The 20,417-nt window shown below is 43.2% G+C and overlaps 1 protein-coding gene across 2 annotated transcripts in view; it reads right to left on the reverse strand.

Moving 5' to 3' along the window:
* LOC112236287 (phosphoglucomutase-like protein 5) overlaps window positions 1–20,417 on the reverse strand; it is a 38,963-nt gene that overhangs the window by 16,606 nt on the left and 1,940 nt on the right. For both annotated transcript variants that reach the window (XM_042331414.1, XM_042331413.1), the window contains exons 2-6: window positions 13,008–13,170; window positions 10,770–10,916; window positions 10,476–10,601; window positions 10,172–10,362; window positions 9,353–9,507 (exon numbers count right to left, since the gene is read on the reverse strand). In XM_042331414.1, coding sequence (XP_042187348.1) covers window positions 9,353–9,507; window positions 10,172–10,362; window positions 10,476–10,601; window positions 10,770–10,916; window positions 13,008–13,170 — 782 coding nt within the window. The remainder of the gene's footprint in view (window positions 1–9,352; window positions 9,508–10,171; window positions 10,363–10,475; window positions 10,602–10,769; window positions 10,917–13,007; window positions 13,171–20,417) is intronic.

Raw genomic sequence — 20,417 nt, forward strand, 5'->3', positions numbered from 1 at the left:
AACCCACAGTAACATACTGCAGCTGTGTGTATGTGTGTGTGTGTGTGTGTGTGTGTGTGTGTGTGTGTGTGTGTGTGTGTGTGTGTGTGTGTGTGTGTATGTGTGTGTGTGTGTGTGTGTGTGTGTGTGTGTGTGTGTGTGTGTGTGTGTGTGTGTGTGTGTGTGTGTGTGTGTATGTATGTATGTGTGTGTGTGTTATTATTACCAAATAAGAGTAAGGCCTTTTTTTCCCTCTGAGGGAAGGGCTCTGGAGCAGAAAGCCTGGCATTCCTACAAGAATATGGAAACTCTGAACATTTAACTCACTGTTGACGTTTCAATCACGTCTGCAGCCAACACAAGTATCCGGCACGGCCCTGGTCAGGCAGAACGTTGCTCCAACGTTAGGGGGATGTTGGGACAGGGTTGTTTATTTTAAAAGGCATCATAACAATACTGAGGGAATGTGGTGCTTTTCTAGGGCTTTAATGCTTGTACCAGCTGTGCCCCGACCAAAACATAGCATAAACACCAGGCCCCTTCAGAGCTGTCACACACACACACACACACACACACACACACACACACACACACACACGCATATACCACACACATACACACACATGCTCGCCACCAAGCTTAGGACTCTGGGTCTGAACACCTCCCTCTGCAACTGGATCCTAGACTTCCTTACAGGTCGACCACAGGTGGTGAGGGTGGGCAACATCACCTCCACCACGCTGCCCCTCAACACAGGGGCCCCACAGGGGTGTGTGCTTTGTCCCCTCCTGTTCCCCCACAACCGTGTAGCCACGCATAACTCCAACACCATCATTAAGTTTGCTGACGCCACAACAGTGGTAGGCCTGATCACCGACAACGATGAGACAGCCTACAGAGACCTGGCAGTGTGGTGCCAGGACAACAACCTCTCCAACGTCAGCAAGACCAAGGAGCTGGGGGCACGTGCCATCCACATCGACGGGGGTTGCAGTGGAGCAGGTCAAGAGTTTCAAGTTCCTCAGTGTCCAAATCACTAAATACTTAAAATGGTCCAAACACACAAGCACAGTTGTGAAGAAGGCACGACAGCGCCTCTTCCCCCTTAGGAGGTAGAAAAAGTTTGGCATGGGCACTCAAATCCTCAAAATGTTATACAGCTGTACCATTGAGAGCATCTTGTTAAAGACAACCACCCAAGCCATATACTATTCTCTCTGCTTCTGCATGGCAAGCGGTACCGGTGTATCAAGTCTGGAACAAACAGCCTCTTGAACAGCTTACAGCATATCCCCAAGTAAACGGTCTGATAAATAGCTAACAAAATAGCTACATGGACTATCTGAGTTAACCTTGTATCTTTATTGACCTTTTAGTTGTATTTTTGCACTGTCTCTGTGCACACTCACAGACACTACACACTCACAGAACCTACACACTCACAGACCCTACACACTCACAGACACTACACACTCACAGATACTACACACTCACAGACGCTACACACTCACAGACACTACACACTCACAGACCCTACACACTCACAGACACTACACACTCACAGACACTACACACTCACAGACACTACACACTCACAGACACTACACTCACAGACCCTACACACTACACTCACAGACACTATACACTCACAGACCCTACACACACTCACAGACACTACACACTCACAGACACTATACACTCACAGACCCTACACACTCACAGACACTATACACTCACAGATACTATACACTCACAGACCCTACACACTCACAGACACTACACACTCACAGACCCTACACACTCACAGACACTACACACTCACAGACACTATACACTCACAGACCCTACACACTCACATACACTATACACTCACAGATACTATACACTCACAGACACTATACACTCACAGACCCTATACACTCACAGACACTATACACTCACAGACACTACACACTCACTATACACTCACAGACACTATACACTCACAGACCCTACACACTCACAGACACTACAAACTCACAGACACTATACACTCACAGACCCTATACACTCACAGACACTATACACTCACAGACACTATACACTCACAGACACTATACACTCACAGACCCTATACACTCACAGACACTATACACTCACAGACACTACACACTCACAGACCCTACACACTCACAGACCCTACACACTCACAGACCCTACACACTCACAGACACTACACACTCACAGACCCTACACACTCACAGACCCTACACACTCCCAGACCCTACACACTCACATACCCTACACACTCCCAGACCCTACACACTCACATACCCTACACACTCACATACCCTACACACTCACATACCCTACACACTCAAAGACCCTACACACTCACATACCCTACACACTCACAGAGCCACTCACATACAAGCTGCTGCTACTCTGTTTATCTTATTTCCTGTTGCCTAATCACCTTACCCCTATACTGCACATATCTACCTCCATAACTCTGCACATGTAAATATGGTATTGGAACTGACCCTGTATATACAGTCGTATACTTACATATTGTGTTCTTCATATTTCTTCTTATTTCTCGTGTTTTTTTTGTAGTATTACATTGTTATTGATTATTTCATTGTTGGGTTTTGAGTTTACAATAAATACATTTCACTGTACCTGTGCATGTGCCATTAAAACCTGAAACACAGACACTCCTTGAACTACCTGACAGCATCAGGATCAGGGCCTCCTCACAGCTGACATAACCACAACATTGAGTTTTCTTAATAAACTACCACAAAGGGGAAGGGGGCAGTTTCTGGTTGGCTGGGTTGACTACCTTCATGCTGGTAGTTAAACGCAAAAACAGACAAAACAGACAAGTACTTCAGTGATGATAGCAGATATGGGCACAGAGAGTTTTTCACACCAGTATTACTTATCCCAAGGCTGGGTCCTGATTCAAAGACCTGGAAGTCAAATACAGAGATCAAATATTCATTGTCATTTAATTAACATGATGCAATAATGATACATTTTACTCAATAACACAAAGATGTATTGTTTATCTCTTATAAGTCTAATTACAAAAAGCTATTCTATGTTCAGTATGATGTTTCCATGACGTTGTTGACTAGGAGAAGTCAGTCAGTATTTTGGCTCTGATAAGTATGCTCATATCCAAATGTCAATCAAATGATTAAAGGCTGACATTTCTCTGCTCCCCAATATAAAGAGACATGTTAGAAAGAAACACTTGGATGAGCACGACTTCTCTCTCTCTCTCTCTCTCTCTCTGCCTCCCTCCCTCCATCTCTCTTCACAATGAAATCTGTCTCTTTCCCAGCTGTCTTTGCCAGAAAGTAGGGATGCTGGCAGTCAAGTGTTACTTGAGATGTGTGTGTTTGTGTGTGTGTGTGTGGGGGGGGGATTTAAGGTCCTGTTTTTCACTGGTTCATCCTAGTAAAAGGGACAACAGTGGCCTAGCCTAACCTCTCCCCCTCCCTCTTTCCTCCATCCTCCCCCTCCCTCTCTCCTCCATCCTCCTTCTCCCTCTCTCCTCCATCCTCTTCCTCCCTCTCTCCTCCCTCTCCTCCATCTTCCTCCTCCTCTCTCCTCCATCCTCCTCCTCTCTTCCATCTTCCTCCTCCCTCTCTCCTCCATCTTCCTCCTCCCTCTCTCCACCCCTCTTCCCCTTCCCTCTCTCCTCCCCTCTTTCTGCTCCCTCTTTCCTCCCCTCTTCCTCATCTCTCCTCTTCCCCCTCCTCCTGCTCCCTATCTCATCCCCTCTTCCTCCTCCCTCTCTCCTCCCCTCTTCCTGCTCCCTCTCTCCTCCTCCTCTCTTCCTGCTCCCTCTCTTCTCCCATCCTCCCAACCCTGGAGTAGCCAAAGGAGAGGCAGATGTTTCCTCTCCCAAAATTCCTCTCCCACCTTCCCTTCCCTCACTGGAACAACATAAGACTTCCCTCGCTTGCACACACACACACACACACACACACACACACACACACACACACACACACACACACCCCTGAAATGCTGGCCAGCCGGGGTGAGAGATTTAGCGCCTCTTTGTCGGCTGCTAGCCCTGCCATGGTCAAACCTATAAACTTCCTGCTCCACAAAACACATCCTCTAACTGCCTTCACACACACGCACGCACGCATACACACACTCGCACACACACACAGGGTTTCTCTCACACTCCTAAAAAGATTACTTCTGGGCTGAGGCCATTATACAATTCTACAGCACCCCACCACTCAACAGGGGCCACACTCTGGGACTCACTAAATAAGACCCTTGAGAGACAGCCACAGATACAGTACATGGACACAACAAGTGTGTGTGTGTGTGTGTGTGTGTGTGTGTGTGTGTGTGTGTGTGTGTGTGTGTGTGTGTGTGTGTGTGTGTGCGTGACTGAGTGCGTGCATGCATGTGTGTGAGTGTGTGTGTGTGTGTGTGTGTGTGTGTGTGCGACTGTGTGCTTGCATGCATGTGTGTGAGTGAGTGTGTGTGTGTGTGCGACTGTGTGCTTGCGTGCATGTGTGTGAGTGTGTGTGTGCGACTGTGTGCTTGCATGCATGTGTGTGAGTGAGTGTGTGTGTGTGCGACTGTGTGCTTGCGTGCATGTGAGTGAGTGTGTGTGTGATTGTGGGCCATATGGCCTGTGTGTATTATAAGGGTGTTGGATTACCTTGCGGTGCAGTGGGACTTGTGACAATCCCCTTTCATGTGTGAGTATGTGTTGGAACAGGACATGCAGTCAAAGGAAACTGAGGCAATGCTATCAGTGTGGCCGTTTCTACAGCATAAGACACAGCCCCAGGTAACGAGCTGTGTGACGCAAGTGTGTATGGGCGTGTGTTCGTGTGTGTGGTCGTGCCAGCGTACATGTGTGTGTGACCAGCTCCAAGACGGGCCATTAATGATGTGACGTCACCTCAACCTCACATGTCCACACAGGGTTAGCGCCAGCGGCCGGCCTCAGCACCCTGAGAGATGGGCTGGGAGTGATCTCATTTCCTCCATGGCTGCCAGCGCTAACAGGAGGAGGGTCAGAGGCCAGGGTGACACACACCAACACACAATGTCGTGATCTCACCTTTCACACCACTGCTCTGGAACAGCCTTTATGGTTAGGTCCCAGTGTGTGGTCCCCTGGGCTGTGTTTATAGGCAGTGTGTGTGTCAGCGTTCATTTCGTACATAACTATGACAAACAACCTATTTTTCCTGACAACCTAATGACAATAACGAGTCGAGATGCCATGAAAAAAAAAACTGTGACAAATGAGTTTTCATTTTAGTTGACGAAAATGTGACGAGACTAGAATTCCACCTGAGACTAATACACATTCAATTTGCCATGAAGATCCTTTTCATCTGTTTTGTCCAATCATAAGCAAACATACCTTTGCAGACTATTTAATGCGATCCTCTCATTGGCAGAGTTAACGTCTTTCAGTTGCGTGATCTGATTGAGTTGGGCCTCCTTTCCCAGAGCCTTCGTAGTGTTAAGCTCATCGTTAGAACCATCTTACGATGTATCTTTCGCAGCCAATCTGTTTCCCAGAGCCTTCGTTACTAACGTTGCTCTTGAAAGCCTTAGTACAACTACGAGTGATCTAGACCACTCGTAGAGCAGCCACAGTGCTTCGTCAGATGGATTTTGACCTTCCATGTAACTTTCTCCGCTAAACATAGAATCAAGATGTTTAGGCTATACGTATCTGTCTGACTGTGACTGCCGATAACTTCAGAACAAAGTTGACTACAAATACAAAGTTGCCAAAGTATTTGCGATTGTTACAAACAACTTTATAATAAAACAATACTTCGATTGAAAACTGAAATGACTGCATTAAAAGAAAAAAAGGCCTATAAATGGGCCTATATATTTACATTGCCTTCAGAAACTATTCATACCCCTTGACGTTTTTAACAATTTGAAAATGAAATACAGATATATCTCAATTACATAATTCACACCCCTAAGTGAATACATTTTAGAATCACCTTTGGCCGCAATTACAACTGTGAGTCTTTCTGGGTATGTCTAAGAGCTTTACACACCTGAATTTTACAATATTTGCACATTATTATTTTTAAAATTCTTCATGCTTTGTCAAATTGGTTATTGATCATTGCTAGACATAGATTTCCTTTTCATTTCAAAAACATAATTCCACTTTGATATTATGGGCTATTGTGTGTAGGCCAATGACACTAAATCTAAATTTTATCCATTTTAAATTCAGGCTGTAACACAACTAAATCTGTAAAAAGTCAAGGGGTGTGAATACTATCTGAAGGCACTCTAAATCATATTAAAATATTTAATGGGTGGCGCAGGCGCAGGTCTAGGGCACTGCATCGCAGCGCTAGCTGTGCCACCAGAGACGCTGGGTTCGCGCCCAGGCTCTGTCGCAGCCGGCCGCACAATTGGCCTAGCATTGTCCGGGTTAGGGAGGGTTTGGATGGTAGGGATATCCTTGTCTCATCACGCACCAGCAACTCCTGTGGCAGGCCAGGCGCAGTGCGCGCTAACCAAGGTCGCCAGGTGCACGGTGTTTCCTCCGACACTTTGGTGCGGCTGGCTTCCGGGTTGGATGCGCACTGTGTTGAGAAGCATTGCGGCTTGGTTGGGTTGTGTATCGGAGGACGCATGGCTTTCAACCTTCGTCTCTCCCGAGCCCGTACGGGAGTTGTAGCGATGAGACAAGATAGTAACTAATAATAAATGGATACCACAAAATTGAGGAGAAAAAAGGGGTAAAAAAAAAAAAAATCATATTGAGTCTTATTTTGCTACTAGGCTACTAGTCTGTCATTTTTGCCTCAATATGTTTAATGATGTGTGACAAGATGTGTGCAACGATGTGCCCAACCTGTGGTTTAATAAGCCGCCTCAATATTTGCAGCCATACAGTAGTTGGAAATATCTTTCTAGGAGCTGATCCGTCATCAGTATTGTGTTATAATTGTAATCTTAAGGAAATATTTGAGTGGAGAAGGCTGATCCGAGAGCAGCGTTGCTTTTCTTCGGATCCTATCAGTATCGACACATGGTTTAACGATGCACTTAGCGAATGTTCTCTCTACGTGCAAGTTCGGGAAACACTCTTAAAAAGTTAGCTGGTAAATAATGATGCAACTAGGTACGATCATCGCAATGCTTAAGTTACATCGCAACTGGCACGATCATCGCAATGCTTAAGTTACATCACAACTGGTACGATCATCGTAATGCTTAAGTTACATCACAACTGGTACGATCATCTTAATGCTTAAGTTACATCACAACTGGTACGATCATCTTAATGCTTAAGTTACATCACAACTGGTACGATCATCTTAATGCTTAAGTTACATCACAACTGGTACGATCATCGCAATGCTTAAGTTACATCACAACTGGCACGATCATCGCAATGCTTAAGTTACATCACAACTGGTACGATCATCGCAATGCTTAAGTTACATCACAACTGGTACGATCATCGTAATGCTTAAGTTACATCGCAACTGGTACGATCATCGTAATGCTTAAGTTACATCACAACTGGTACGATCATCGTAATGCTTAAGTTACATCACAACTGGTACGATCATCTTAATGCTTAAGTTACATCACAACTGGTACGATCATCTTAATGCTTAAGTTACATCACAACTGGTACGATCATCTTAATGCTTAAGTTACATAACTGGTACGATCATCGTAATGCTTAAGTTACATCACAACTGGTACGATCATCTTAATGCTTAAGTTACATCACAACTGGTACGATCATCGTAATGCTTAAGTTACATCGCAACTGGTACGATCATCGTAATGCTTAAGTTACATCACAACTGGTACGATCATCTTAATGCAAGTTACATCACAACTGGTACGATCATCGTAATGCTTAAGTTATATCACAACTGGTACAATCATCGTAATGCTTAAGTTACATCACAACTGGTACGATAATCGTAATGCTTAAGTTACATTGCAACTGGGAAACGAGGCCCTGATCTGCCCGGCTCTCCCACACAGCTCAGGCTCTTTTGAACTGATGTGCAGCGCACTTCAACTGGAGCTAACCTAAGATAGCTTTGATCACATCCATGTGTAGTTATTCATCTCACATTTCCCAAATGCGAGTGCAGTTGTTTTTTGTAATGATACTTGCTGAATATTAGGAGTACAGTAATATTACTGGCATTGTTGGAAAGCTCAGATTCTCCCCTTTTAAATGGAATCAATGTTATTTACCCTCATCTCAAGGCTATGACGGGGAGAAAAGAGCATATGCCTAAATTGTTTAACATGCAGCCAATGATTTGTGGCCTATACGGTACAATAGCAGTGTGCCAGCTATATGAGGTGATGGTAAGACTAGTTGAACAAGGCTATCTTAGTGTGCACATCATGGAAGGTAAATATGAATTATTTCATGGAGACAAAATGCACTGATAAATATATGACAAAATGACTGACTAAAACTAGATTAAAATGAGTCGACAACTAAAACTAAGTAGGATGAAATGACAAAATGTGACAAAGACTAAAACATATTTTAGTCATAAAGACTAAAACTAAATCTAAAATATCTGCCAAAATTAACACTGCTGTGTGTATGTGTGTGTGTGTGCGCGTGTGTACGACTGTGTGTGTTTGTGTGTGTGTGTTTGTGTGTACAACTTGTCTATGTGTTTATAAAATCAATCAAACAGAGACATAAAACACAGATGTATACATTTGAGGTGTGTGTGTGTGTGTGTGTGTGTGTGTGTGTGTGTGTGTGTGTGTGTGTGTGTGTGTGTGTGTGTGTGTGTGTGTGTGTGTGTGTGTGTGTGTGTGTGTGTGTGTGTGTGTGTGTGCGTGAGCTCACAATGCCATTCATAGAGGGTGATTCTCCACTCTGAGGCATCCAATCTCTTCAGAGAATTGACCAGGGCAGGTATTTGTGGATTGGGGTCACAAGAGTGGGGGAGAGAGGGAGGAAATAGAGAGGGAGAGGGAGGAAATAGAGAGAGAAAGAGAGCGAGAGAGGGAGAGAGGGAGAAAGAGAGCACGAGAGAGAGAGAGGGAGAAAGAGAGACAGAGCGAGAGAGGGAGAAAGAGAGACAGAGAGAGACGATTGAGAATGGACCAGGTCAGGTATTTGTGGATTGGGTTCGCAAGAGTGGGGGGTGGGGGGGTAGAGACAGAGATGGGTGAGGGGGAGAGGGGGGTCAGGTGATGAGCAGGGGGTGCAGGGTTAGGTGTTGATGAGAAATATGGAAGTTGAAAAATGATAAAGTCCTGTGGAGCATTTCCCCCAGCAGCCATCCACACCTGATTATAAAAACAAAAAGGGCACAGGGTAAACGGACCGTGGTGTGTGTGCGTGTCCTACCTGTCTAGGGCAGTGCTGGTTGCCATACTTCTAGCGAAGCCCTTTAGCCCCAGCTGTCTGAAGTAGGGGATGCAGGAGAGGTTGGCAGCCATGACAGCCAAGGAGTCTGATGGGTTCACAAAGAAACCATTCTCACCCAGGATCATATACCGGTCCTGCGAATACACACACAAATACATACCCTCTTCAACCAGACAACAATCCATGGAGAACTAACCAATACATCATTGATAAAAACATCATGTTAAAGATGAATATCGTTGTTACTCCCGTCCCTACCAGTTGATAAACTGTTGTTTTAATTGCATCTGTCACAATCAAATCAAATGTACGGGACACCTACTTCCTACTAAGATGCATCATCGTGAGCACCGGGGGAGGGCTCCAATAGGACGCAATACAGTAACATAATTCTCCTGATGCTAGGCTAGGTAATTAAGTTAGGCTTATGTGCGTGAGCATGGCACTGCTAGAAATTACTATGTGAAAATGTTGTGGAAAAAATGTGACGTTTGTTTTTTCACAGATATTAGCTGGTTCCATTGCTTAACATCCTGTTATTGACCAGCATATAACTACAGACATAAACATGGCAATTCCAAGTTCCCATGTTCCCCTGTGTCCACATAGGTCCAGTGCTTGATTTGGCTTGCTGTCATGGAACCAAAGGAATATTCCCAAAAGTATAAAACCTGCCCATTTTAGAAGATTCAAACATGGTCCTCAAACATGCTCATCAGCTCTCCAGAATGTGTATTCTAGTACTTTGCATTATTACATCCACTGTTTCTCTCCTCCTCTCAGTTTCAGCTGTCTCACCCCATCTGCATCGAGCGCAGCTCCGAAACCAAAGTCTCCACCCTTCATGGCATCGACCAATGGGGCTGCATATGTGAGGCTGGGCTCTGGAGGCCGGCCCCCAAAGTCCTCCAGGGGGACACAGTTGACGGCAGCGTTGGCAGGAGCCCCCAGCTCATCACACAGGATACGCCGCACATACGGACCCATCACTGACAATAGAATAGAAAATAATAAAATAGAATAGAACACCATGAACATACCACAGCAGTGAGCGCCTGATACAATACTGTTACCAATCTGGTCTTTGCGAGTGTTGTCTTACCTCCATTCATGGCGTCTACGCGTATCTTCAGCTGTTCAGGTCCTGTCAGAAGGGTCTTGATGGCGCTGAAGTCAAAGATGGTTCTCAGCAGGTTGAGGTACACCTCCACTGAGTCCACTATCTCAACTACCAACACACAGGACAGGAGAGGAGTCTTGTGTGTATCTGCATGTGTATATCCACCCAATAGTACATATGCTACTTTGCATGCAAGAACAGAGTGTATGTGTGGTGTATGGCGCGTGTGAGAGTAGCATGGCGCGTGTGTGTGCGCTCTCTGTGTGTGTCCAGTACCTCTGAAGGGTTTGAACTTGTTCTCCAGGTCAAAGTCGTGGCGTCCCAGTCTGGCCAGGTCTATGTGGAGGTCAGGACAGATGGTGTACTCCTCCAGGGTCCTGCTCACCTGGGCAATCTTCTCCATCACTGTGTCCGGAGACGGGCCTATCAGGGGGAGAGGACACAGTTACCATGGAAACCATTGTTTTCAAATGAAGTGGCCTATTGCTGGTCAATTGTTGTTGTTATACCTGTTTAACAAGAGTGATAGAAGCCTATGGTGTGCGTTAGAAATAAGGCACCACCGTTGAGTATTCATAAGAAGTTAAATAACATTTTTCTCTATATTGAGAAGTCATATTACTGAGAAGTCATATTATATATACTATACATACAAAAGTATGTGGACAGGACACCGCTTCAAATGACTAGATTCAGCTATGTCAACCACACCCGTTGCTGACAGGCGTATAAAATTGAGCACACCGCCATGCAATCTCCATAGACAAACACTGACCTTACTGAATTGCTCTGTGACTTTCAACATTGCACCGTCATTGGATGTCACCTTTCCAACTTGTCAGTTCTAGAGATTCCCCGGTCAACTGTAAGTGCTGTTATTGTGGACTGGAAACGTCTAGGAGCAACAACGGCTCAGCCGCAAAGTGGTAGGCCACACGAGCTCACAGAACGGGACCACTGACTGCTGAAGTGCGTAGAACGTAAAAAAATCTTTGTCCTCGTTGCATCACTCACTACCGAGTTCCAAACTGCTTCTGGAAGCAACGTCAGCACAATAACTGTTCGTCAAGAGCACAAGCCTAAGATCATCATGCGCAATAGGAAGCGTCAGCTGGAGTGGTGGAAAGCTCGCTGCCACTGGACTCTATAGCAGTGGAAACATGTTCTCTAGAGTGATGAATCATGCTTCACCATCTGGCAATCCACTGGACGAATCTGGGTTTGGCGGATGCCAGGAGAACGCTACCTGCCCCAATGCATTGTGCCAACTGTAAAGTTTGGTGGAAGAGGAATAATGGTCTGTTTTTCATGGTTCTGGCCTGTTAGTTCCAGTGAAGGGAAATCTTACCGCTAAAGCATACAATGATATTCTAGATGATTCTGTGCTTCCAACTTAGTGGCAACAATTTGGGGAAGGCCCTTTCCTGTTTCAGCATGACAATGCCCCCATGCACAAAGCGAGGTCCATAACGAAATGGTTTGTCGCGACCGGTGTGGAAGATCTTCACTGGGCTGCACAGAGCCCTGACCTCAACCCCATCGAACACCTTTGGGATGAATTGGAATGCTGACTGCGAGCCAGGCCTAATCGCCCAACATCAGTGCCCGACCTCACTAATGCTCGAGGCTGAATGGAAGCAAGTCCCTGCAGCAATGTTCCAACATCTAGTGAAAAGCCTTCCCAGAAGAGTGGTGGCTGTTATAGTAGCAAAGGGGGGAACAACTCCATATTAATGCAGTGTATTAGCAATATAGTGTGTTAGCAATGCATAATATGCTATATGTGAGATTGTAAGAAGCTACTGGGATCATGACGAAGCAACTGGGGTCATGTAGACATTCATAAAGAAGACATTGTGTAGAGTCCTTTTGAGAGCCACAGTCACAGATTCACAGTCACAGAGCCACAGTCACAGAGCCATAGTCACAGAATCACAGTCATAGAGCCACGGTCACAGAGTTACAGTCACAGAGCCACAGTCACAGGGCCACAGAGCCATAGTCACAGTCACAGAGCCACAGTCACAGGGCCACAGAGATAACTGGTGTGAGATGAGGAGAGCAACAACACTTTGATCTATGTATATGACTGGAAGATGACTGAGATTTTAAGCATTTCACTGAAAGTTCTACAGCTGTTGTATTCTGCGCACGTGACAAATACACTTTGATTCCACAGCAAAGCCCTGGGGACTTGGAAGGAAGGCCGGTCCATGATGGCACTCCGAGAATATGAGTCTTCCTTTTTTAAAGAAAACATGGATAGCTGCTGGGACTATGAAAGGACTATGGTGCCAACTCCCTCACCTCAGTTAATAAACCACCAATCTTGTATTTGTACAGCACCTTTAACAAATGCATATATCTCAAAGTGCTCAATTACAACCTAAAGCCAACAAGAGCAAGCAGAATAATCTGGGGCAAGAAAATTACTTAGGTAGGAAGACATCCATCAATCCTTTAACTTACTGACAGCTGGCAGATTGACAGCAATCAGTCAAATGATCGCCTCACCTCCATTGGCCACGTTGAATTTGACCCCAAAGTCTCCCCCGGGGCCTCCTGGGTTGTGACTGGCTGTCAGAATGATTCCACCAATGGCCTTGATCTTCCTGATGATGCAGGACACAGCAGGGGTGGACAGGAGGCCGTTGTGGCCAATCACCAGACGGCCAATCTGACAGACACACAGACAGAGAGAGAGAGTTGAAGGAACTTCAGCTGAATGAATCTCATTCTGGGATCTATCTTCATATAGAGGTGATTACTTTACGTGAACATGTAGGGATATAGTACATACAGTAATTGTACAATGCATTATTATTCAACACTAAAGCATGTACAAAAATTGCAACTCAGTAATAAAAAGGCCTATTATTGTAGACTAGCTCAGTGTAGCTTCAGCCTACAGAATGATTTCATTCACATGTCTTTATTGTAACGAGCTTCATCTCTTTTGTCAAGTGTTATTTTTTAGAACGGGTCACATGGCTCCTGTCATGATGCTCATGGCGTCATCTTTCCAGAAGCGTCCAGAAGTTGGCACCGATGAAGGGAAGGATGCAGACGTATTACCACCCTCAGACTAGGTTACATTCCAGACGGTCATCTTCGGCGTCTACATCCATTTACTGAAGCAAAGTCTCACATGTTTTGGTCCTAGGCTAGTGTGTCAACTACTCTAAATAAAAGTGTCCTCATTCACGGGGAATTCATTTTTATGACGTTGGAGCAATCTCCTCACTTCTTGATTCAGAGAGATTGAGAGAGCTATATTTATGTTTATTTATTTTCCCTTTTGTACTTTAACTATTTGCACATCATTACAACACTGTATATATATACATAATATGACATTTGAAATGTCTTTATTCTTTTGGAACTTCTGGGAGTGTAATATTTACTGTACATTTTTATTGTTTATTACACTTTTGTTTATCATCTATTTCACTTGCTTTGGCAATGTTAACATACGTTTCCCATACCAATAAAGCCCTTGAGAGATAGAGAGAGAGAGAGGGAGAGAGAGAGAGAGAGAGAGAGAGAGAGAATACCCCATAATAACAAAGTGAAAAAAATGTATATAAATATATATACATTTAAATAAATATATATACATATATTGAAAATGAAATACAGAAACATGTCATTTACATAAGTATTCACACCCCTGAGTCAATACTTTGTAGAAGCACATTTGGCAGACACCGCTTTGGATCAATAGGGCCCTTTGCACTTTACATCTGCCATGCCCTGTCAGCAACCCTGTTATAGGCCTATCATCATTCCATACTCTGCCCCCAGCATTTCACAAATATTTGTTCAAGGTCTTCCCAGCGCTTATATCCTGAGTTTGGCTTGTGGCCACTAAACTGACTGGGTATCCCCCAAGCCTTGAGAGGCGTGGGCAGGAAAGGAGTGGACGAGGGATGGAACAGCCGATAAGGCAGGCAGGAGACATTTGGCTGGGCCAGCAAAAAAACAGACCCATCTCAAAACAAATACATTCCCCTCAGATTTTCCTTTGGCACTTCACCAAGCTTGATATCGCATAGATCTGAGAACACTGTCCTTTCCAAGCGCTCTGCGGAATTGGGTAACGGCCTAACGGGTAATGGCCAGTCAAGCAGACATGCGCAAACACACACGCTGACACTTGGATAGGCTTTAGGACCTACAGTGCCTTCAGAAAGTATTCACACCCCTTAACTTATTCCACATTTGTTGTGTTACAGCCTGAATTCAAAAAGGATTACATTGCAAAAAAATTCACCAGTCTACAAATTTTGCAAATGTATTTAAAATGAAATACATAAATGTCTATTTTACATTAAGTATTCACTGTGACTGTGACTATGGCTCTGTGACTGTGAATCTGTGACTGTGGCTCTGTGACTGTAACTCTGAGACTATGGCTCTGTGACCCTGTGACTCTGTGACTGTGAATCTGTGACTGTGGCTCTCAAAAGGACTCTACACATTGTCCTCTTTATCAATGTGTACATGACCCCCTGAGTCAATATGTTGTAGAAGCACCTTTGGCAGTGATTACAGCTGTGATGTCCTGGGTAAATCTCTAAGAACTTTCCACACCTGGATTGTGCAACATTTACCCATTATTCTTTTAGAATTCTTCAAGCTCTGGCAAATTGGTTGTTTATAATTTGTCGACAACGATTATCAGGTCTTGCCATATATTTTCAAGTTGATTTAGATCAAAACTGTGACTTAGCCACTCAGGAACATTCTCTGTCTTCTTGGTAAGCAACTCCAGTGTAGATTTGGCTTTTCCACATTTTTTTCAGTTTAACTTCTGTGCCTTGTTGCAAACAGGATGCATGTTTTGGAATATTTTATTATGTACAGCCTTCCTTATTTTCACTCTGTCAATTAGGTTAGTATTGTTGAGTAACTACAATGTAGTTGAACCATCCTCCTATCACAGCCATTAAACTCTGCAACTGTTTTATCACCAGTGGCCTCATGGTGAAATCCCTGAGCTGTTTCCTTCCTCTCCGGCAACTGAGTTAGGAAGGACGTCTGTATCTTTGTAGTGACTAAGTGTAATTAATAACTTCATTATTCTCAGAGGGATATTCAATGTCTGCCGTTTAATTATTTATTTTTTACCCATTTACCAACAGGTCCCCTTCTTTGCAAGGCACTGGAAACCTCCCTGGTCTTTGTGTTTGAATCTGTGCTTGAAATTCACTGCTCAACTGAGGGACCTTACAAATAATTGTATGTGTGGGGTACAGATGAGGTGGTCATTAAAAAATCATGTTAAACCATATTATTGCACACAGAGTGAGTCTATGCAACTTGTTATGTAACTTGTTAAGCACATTTTTACTCCTGAACTTATTTATGTTTGTCATAACAAAACATTTCAGCTTTTCATGTTGAATTAATTTGCAAACATATTGTGTGTAAGCCAGTGACACAACATCTCAATTTAATCTATTATAAATTCAGGCTGTAACACAACAAAATGTGGAAAAATTCAAGGGGTGTGAATACTTTCTGAAGGCACTCTAAATCACATTGAAATCATATTGCGATTATTATTATTATCTGACCCTGCTGGTCATCTATGAACATTTGAACATCTTGGCCATGTACTGTTATAATCTCCACCTGGCACAGCCAGAAGAGGACTGGCCACCCCTCATAGCCTGGTTCCTCTCTAGGTTTATTCCTAGGTTCCTGATTTTCTAGGGAGTGTTTCCTAGCCACCATGCCTCTACATCTGCATTACTTGCTGTTTGGATTTTAGGCTGGGTTTCTGTATAGCACTTTGTGACATTGGCTGATGTAAAAATGACTTACTTAAGGCAAAAATGAAAGGAGGGTGCTTGGGTAGGCGTATAACGCAAACATCTAGCAACCCAAAGTTTAGATGTTCAAATCTCATCATGGACAATTTGAGCTAATTAGCAACTACTTTGTTAGCTAACCCTTCCCCTAACCCTAACCTTAAAACCTTTTAGCTAACCTTTCCCCTAACCCTAACCTAACTTCTAAGCTTAACCCCAACTCTAACCCCTAGAGATAGCTAATGATAGCATCAGTCACCTAGCCACCTAGCTAACAATAGCCACAACAAATTGGAATTCGTAACATATCATACGTTTTTTGCAAATTCGTAACCTATTGTATGAATTGCAATTCATAACATATCATACGAATTGTAATTTGTAACATTTGATACGAATATGATGATGGATTAATACATACAATACGAAACGTAACATATCATACTAATGGGAATGTCTCAGATTTACATAGAGCATAGTACGAAATGTTCTTCCGACTACATTTATATTTATTCTGTTGTTGGAGTACACTCAGAACTTCCAACACAGAAAATATGATTTTTAACATAGTTAATTACCATTTTTTTGGAAGGAAAACAATTTCACTCATATTGTAATTAATTATAGGTCATATTTCATAGAAGTCTGGAAACACTGGACAGTTACTTTAAAACCAGGGATTTTTGTTCTCTAAATGAAACTACCCCTCCAGCCGCCTGGCCGTGTTGGTGGGTAACCTTCATTAATTGAGACAAGTACAGTATGTAGCCCTATGTCATGTGGCAAATTTTCCTCATTAGAGAGCCTTATCTTTTGCTTAGTGTATCCCCCCCATTCATGTGTGTTGTCCAAATAATGTGCCAGCCGGGAATATGTTTTAACTGATAGAATCCTTTGACTTTGTGCTACTTTCCACAGGGCCTACACACAACCAAGGCCATACTGTTGATCTAGTGCTGTCCTATGGTCTGAATATTGACGACTTGGAAACTAGTGATGTGTGTGTCTCTGACCATCTCAGTATTGTTTTTTTAAAGCTTTTTAAAATTATTTCTGCCAAAGTCTCACTTTAAATAATCTGCCAGAGTCTCATCATCTGCCAGTCTCACTTTAAATAATCTGCCAGAGTCTCACCTTAAATAATATGCCAGAGTCTCACTTTAAAGAATTTGCCAGACTCACTTTAAATAATCTGCCAGAGTCTCACTTTAAATCATCTGCCAGAGTCTCACCTTAAATCATCTGCCAGTCCTACTTTAAATAATCTGCCAGAGTCTCACTTTAAATCATCTGCCAGAGTCTCACCTTAAATCATCTGCCAGTCTCACTTTAAATAATCTGCCAGAGTCTCACTTTAAATAATCTGTCAGACTCTCACTTTAAATAATCTCCCAGAGTCTCACTTTAAATAATCTGCCAGTCTCACCTTAAATCATCTACCAGAGTCTCACCTTCAATCATCACACTTGTGCTTTAAAAAAGGAATTTAGAAAGGCTGGAAGCAAATGGAAGACCTGACAACTTCAAGTATTCTATGAGATATTGAAGGAATTGATGAGAAATTACAATGTTGAGGTTAAGGATGCAAGAGCGAACTACTTCTCTACTCTGATCTCTGAGAAAATTCTGTTTAAGACAATTGTGTGTGTTGTTCTTGGATGTGGTCCCTACTAGACTACTAAAATATGTTATGCATACTGTTACATTCTGTCTATTGTAAATCGCTCCCTGACCTCTGGCTCCTTTCCAGCCTATTTGAAACTGCTCTGGTTCAACCTCTCCTTAAAAAGCCCAATCTAGACCCTTCCTCACTGAGTAATTATAGTCTTATCTCTAAACTTCCTTTGTATCCAAGATTTTAGAAAAAGTTGTTTTTAAGCTATTGGTGGCTCATTTGAGCATGTATAATTTATTAGAAAAATTCCAGTTGGCTCCCGCTCACTTCACAGCATGGAAACTTCTTGAAAGTTAGTAATGACCTTCTGTTGACTGCCGATTCGTGAATGATCTATCGTAGTTCTTTTGGAACTCAGTTTGATAACGTTATTGTCGACCGGCGGGAGAGGTGCGTGGGAATCTCCGGCGCTGCCCTCGATTGGTTCAGGTCATATTTGAGTTGCAGACGTTTCTCTGTGAGCATGGGTGGTTCAGATCAAGCTAGCCTGGCTACCTTACACAAGTGTCTAGCTGACATTGAATGTTGGATGTCTGACATCTTTCTCCAGCTCAATGATAAGAAATCCAAGTATTTTTTAATCTATTCCCCACCTTGATTAGAACCCAGATTGAAAATAGCTTTGGTCCCATATCCACCAATGTAAAGCTGCCTGACAGAACCCTTGGTGTCTTCTTTGAACCTGATCTGAACTTTGAGCTACATGTGGCTCAGTTGGTAGGGCATTATCCTTGGGTTGCTGGTTTGAGTCCCATGGGTGACCAGTATGAAAATGTATACACTCACTACTGTAATTCGCTATGGATAAGATTGTTGACATAAATGTAATGTCAAGAAGGTTGTCCAGTCCTGCTTTTATCATTTAAGAAATAGAGCTAAAGTCAAGTAATTTGTTTCAGTCACTGATCTGGAGAAAGTTATACAAGCTTTTAATTCCTCACGTCTACAGTATATTACTGTAACTCGTTGTATAGGCCTCTGTCTCAGTCAGAAGTCACTCCATTGTCTACAGTATATTACTGTAACTCGTTGTATAGGCCTCTGTCTCAGTCAGAAGTCACTCCATTGTCTACAGTATATTACTGTAACTCGTTGTATAGGCCTCTGTCTCAGTCAGAAGTCACTCCATTGTCTACAGTATATTACTGTAACTCGTTGTATAGGCCTCTGTCTCAGTCAGAAGTCACTCCATTGTCTACAGTATATTACTGTAACTCGTTGTATAGGCCTCTGTCTCAGTCAGAAGTCACTCCATTGTCTACAGTATATTACTGTAACTCGTTGTATAGGCCTCTGTCTCAGTCAGAAGTCACTCCATTGTCTACAGTATATTACTGTAACTCGTTGTATAGGCCTCTGTCTCAGTCACAAGTCACTCCATTGTCTACAGTATATTACTGTAACTCGTTGTATAGGCCTCTGTCTCAGTCACAAGTCACTCCATTGTCTACAGTATATTACTGTAACTCGTTGTATAGGCCTCTGTCTCAGTCAGAAGTCACTCCATTGTCTACAGTATATTACTGTAACTCATTGTATAGGCCTCTGTCTCAGTCAGAAGTCACTCCATTGTCTACAGTATATTACTGTAACTCGTTGTATAGGCCTCTGTCTCAGTCCCAAGTCACTCCATTGTCTACAGTATATTACTGTAACTCGTTGTATAGGCCTCTGTCTCAGTCACAAGTCACTCCATTGTCTACAGTATATTACTGTAACTCGTTGTATAGGCCTCTGTCTCAGTCAGAAGTCACTCCGTTGTCTACAGTTCGTATAAAATGCTACAGCTCGGCTCTTAACCCAATGAGTCCCACTGCGATGCCGGCAATATTTGCACTTCCCACCCCTTTAAAACACTGTGTTTGAGCTACAGACTTCTTGTTGCACCATTGGATTCGTCTATTTCTTCTGCATCTGTCAGTACAAACCATTAGTCTGTGTGATTAAAAGGGACTGAGGTAAAGTGTTTGTGAGACAAGGACAGATTCCGAAGGGGCCAGGGCCGGGTCTTTTTACAAAAACGTATGTAGAGTCCAAATGTTTTGAGCTACAACTATTAAAAGCTATCTATAAAAAGCTGAGACTCTCACAAACACATACATGTAACATATTCTATGACGCTCACAAGCTACACAAGGTCATTAGAAGGTAAGGGGTTCTTCTACATAGAAGATCACAGGTAACCACAGGACATAGTATTGTAACAACTCACGTGTAGAAGTAACATAGTAAACTTAGATCCGGGACCCTCCAATTAGTATGTTACATTTCGTATGGTATATATTAATTTGTGGATGTCCATCATCCGTTGAGTACGATATGTTACGAATTACAATTCATATGCTATGTTACAAATGGTAATTTGTACAATATGCTATTAATTTTCTAAATGTAAGATATGTTACTAATTCCAAATGGTTGTGGCTAACGTTA

This window comes from Oncorhynchus tshawytscha, linkage group LG12 (genome assembly GCF_018296145.1).
Source record: "Oncorhynchus tshawytscha isolate Ot180627B linkage group LG12, Otsh_v2.0, whole genome shotgun sequence".
In the NCBI taxonomy this organism is placed as follows: Eukaryota; Metazoa; Chordata; class Actinopteri; order Salmoniformes; family Salmonidae; genus Oncorhynchus; species Oncorhynchus tshawytscha.